The 2,918-nt window shown below is 40.6% G+C and overlaps 2 protein-coding genes across 2 annotated transcripts in view; one reads left to right on the forward strand and one right to left on the reverse strand.

Moving 5' to 3' along the window:
* The window catches only part of LOC109475417, a 5,295-nt gene extending 5,062 nt beyond the window's left edge, over positions 1-233 (forward strand). Inside the window, exon 11 of the mRNA XM_019776020.1 lies at positions 67-233. Within this exon, the coding sequence (XP_019631579.1) occupies positions 67-233 (167 nt within the window). The remainder of the gene's footprint in view (positions 1-66) is intronic.
* A 498-nt stretch (positions 234-731) lies between these two features.
* LOC109475628 (dnaJ homolog subfamily C member 24-like) lies at positions 732-2,543 on the reverse strand. Its single transcript, XM_019776365.1, has 4 exons — positions 2,325-2,543; positions 1,726-1,864; positions 1,526-1,594; positions 732-1,081 (listed from the first exon to the last, which is right to left on the reverse strand). Exons 1-4 carry the CDS (start codon positions 2,433-2,435, stop codon positions 900-902), a joined length of 501 nt encoding a protein of 166 aa, XP_019631924.1. The 5' UTR covers positions 2,436-2,543; the 3' UTR covers positions 732-899.
* Positions 2,544-2,918: the final 375 nt, after the last annotated feature.

Here is a 2,918-nt window from a genome sequence, read left to right on the forward strand (position 1 = left end):
TGTTGTGGCTTTTCCAAGTTCTAGTTACTCTATTTCTAAATAATTTCGTTTTGTGTACTCTATTAGACCAACTTGCAGAGATAAAGAGCACGACGTTGGCCCGAATTCTGTGCGACAACACGGACGACACCACACACATGCAGCCCGACGTCTTCACACTCCCCCGCCCTGGGAACGAGAGGGTGGCATGCTCGGATCTGCACCAGATAGATCTGACCAAGTGGCAGGTGTGAACATACAGATAGCGTCGCTAATAAATACGTTGTGCCTGTTTGCCCATTGGAAAGCTGTACACATACAAGACAAGTTTGTTGATTTGCAAAATGATGACTGTATCTTTCAACCTTTATGTTCTACTTGTATTGAACAACTGTATTTTGCAAACATAGACACTATGTACAAAATGTATTATTTATCAGTGATATGAAATGAATCTTGATATGTTGCACAAAATAAATGTACAATGTAATTTATTATTCAGAGAAATTTGAGAATGGTGCTGGTTTGAAGAAAGAGTAACTTTTAAAACAATGACAACATAGGGGTAGAGGCTGAGATGTAATGGTAAATAAGATAAAATGTTAAGTTAAACTGCCTGTAAGGTCATATTATCCCCTATGATCATCTCCAGTTGTATCTATCAAACAGAAAACTCATCAAATTTTAGTAAGCAGTGACCTCTAGTGGAACAATGTCAGACTGCTTAATGATTGACATTTCTGTTGTAATTCTTTTGGTAGCAATTAGCAGTTGGCAGTTTTAATAAAATACAAGATTGAATCATCTGTGTGTTTAATACACCTTTCATTGCATTGAATCAAACACATAACAGTAAAGAATCTTGCATAATACATTTTGAGCTTTCTTCCTATGCAACCATAATACAATGTCATCTACTGTCATCTGCTCTCCTCCTGATGATGTGTATCATCCTGCTCATTCATACTACTGACACACTGTACTCTGACAGTGAGGCTACAGGTACTACAGCAGATCACCATGTCTCTCCCATCTCCAACCTCATCCTCACAAACTGAGTAGTCATCCCCACAGCGACATGGGTACGAGTACACACCTTCATCTGGAATAGATAACGCATAGATAATGGGTTACAGTTTTAATGTGTTCCATGCACATTACAGAAACCTTAATGGAGCATAATGGCAGGTGGACAAGCTAGCTATCAGTCAGCTTTGGAAGTGACCGCCGCCGCCGGCGTCAGCGCCCTCCTTCCTTTGGGGGTTACAATGTACGGTGATGGTCCTTTCCAACTGAGATTGTTAGAGCCTAAAAATTAATGACATCCAAGCTATTTGCAATCATCCTAGCCTTGGAATCAGTTTTGTTGTGATGGGCTATCAAACATGGGTATGGAGTGATTTTACCTTGGAAATCTAAGACCAAATGGCAGATTTAGTGAAACTATACACAGTACAAGAGTACAAAAGTTCTTACACATAAGAGATGTACATTTATAAGTATGCCACAGCGGAAAAATCTACCTTGTGCACAAATGGCACCCTACCTTCATCATAATCCATATCTGCTAGTGTGATCTCTTCATCAACTGGAAACTCTTGGCTGACAGTTTTCTCTGTAAACAAACAATTATGGCTGTTACAAAAAATGTGCAAGGTGGCCTCTAAAAGCATAAAGCAATTTGTTTTCGCAGTAATATACATAAAAGGGGGTTCCTTGGAGTAGAAATATGGCAAATAACTGTACCATTAAGTCTGGCATCATACTCCTTCCTCAGAGTAGGATCACCTAAAGTCTTCCAGGCTTTGTCCACAGCCACAAACATGTCCTGTGCTGCTGCCTGGTCCTCAGGAGACTGGTGCCGGTCTATTTTGTCCGGATGATACTGCAAGCAAAAATGCACTGTCTTAAACCCTGTCCACAGTGACAGTAAGAAATATATTGAAACGTTGTCTAGGCAAGTTTTCTTCCGTGTCAGAAGTATGTGGCTGAACTGTTTTGTAAATCTGCTTGTCGACGTCCAGAGTTTATTCATAACCGTTACAGTTGGTTGACAGCACATGGTGTGGAAGATTGTCTGACACAATGACAGGAGGGTCCCAGAAACTTCCCGGAAGTCTAAAACCTCCATGTAACATGTGACGTAGTGGTCATGATGGTAAAGACGTTTGTAGCTTGAAGCCATTAGATTTTGAACGTAATATGTGGACACTGGTATTTTTAAGTCTATGATATCAGAAGCAAGACTGGAAGAAGTAAAAACAAGAGTTGGATGATCACAGCTATTGCTGAGGAGAGGAGAGGTTAATTTTGATGCTGTTCGGGGGTGGGAGGGGGGCACTTACCTTCAGAACGAGCCGTTGATAACTCTGCTTCAGCTCCTCATATGAAGCACCCTTCGGTACTTGTAGAAGACAGTATAAGTCGGGGATCTGTCCGGTAAATTCCGCCCCCATTCTATCAAGGATAAACAGAAGGAAGACTTTAAAAAGCAGTTTCTATACGATCAAACTACGAACATAGACCAAAAGACCACCATGTTGGACTACACGACTACGAATAAGGGGGTACTTTGCTTTTTTAAACAATTGTAATCGAATGGTGCAGTGTAAAAGAAGGACTACCAGTATGTGTTAACAGTCATTATACTCAGAGGTATAATTGTAACGTTACATATATTTTGTAGAAATAGACGATCTTTCTTTCAAAAGGCAGTTCGGGATACAACCCTTTTTTGTGAATGGTAGAGTCCTATGTAATTACGCAATCGTCATCCCAGAGGGAGGCTCATGTTTCCCGAAACTAAATGCAAAGCAAACACCGGATCCCCATCCGCTCAGGATTTCTCACGTTAGCAAACTCGAGAAGTTATCAAAGCAAATATGGTTTTACACGTCACGATTCTGGTAAGCTTCATATCAGGGTTCGCTTTTTCTGTT

Source organism: Branchiostoma belcheri, unplaced genomic scaffold, assembly GCF_001625305.1.
Source record: "Branchiostoma belcheri isolate BF01 breed outbred unplaced genomic scaffold, Haploidv18h27 scaffold34, whole genome shotgun sequence".
Classification (NCBI taxonomy): Eukaryota; Metazoa; Chordata; class Leptocardii; order Amphioxiformes; family Branchiostomatidae; genus Branchiostoma; species Branchiostoma belcheri.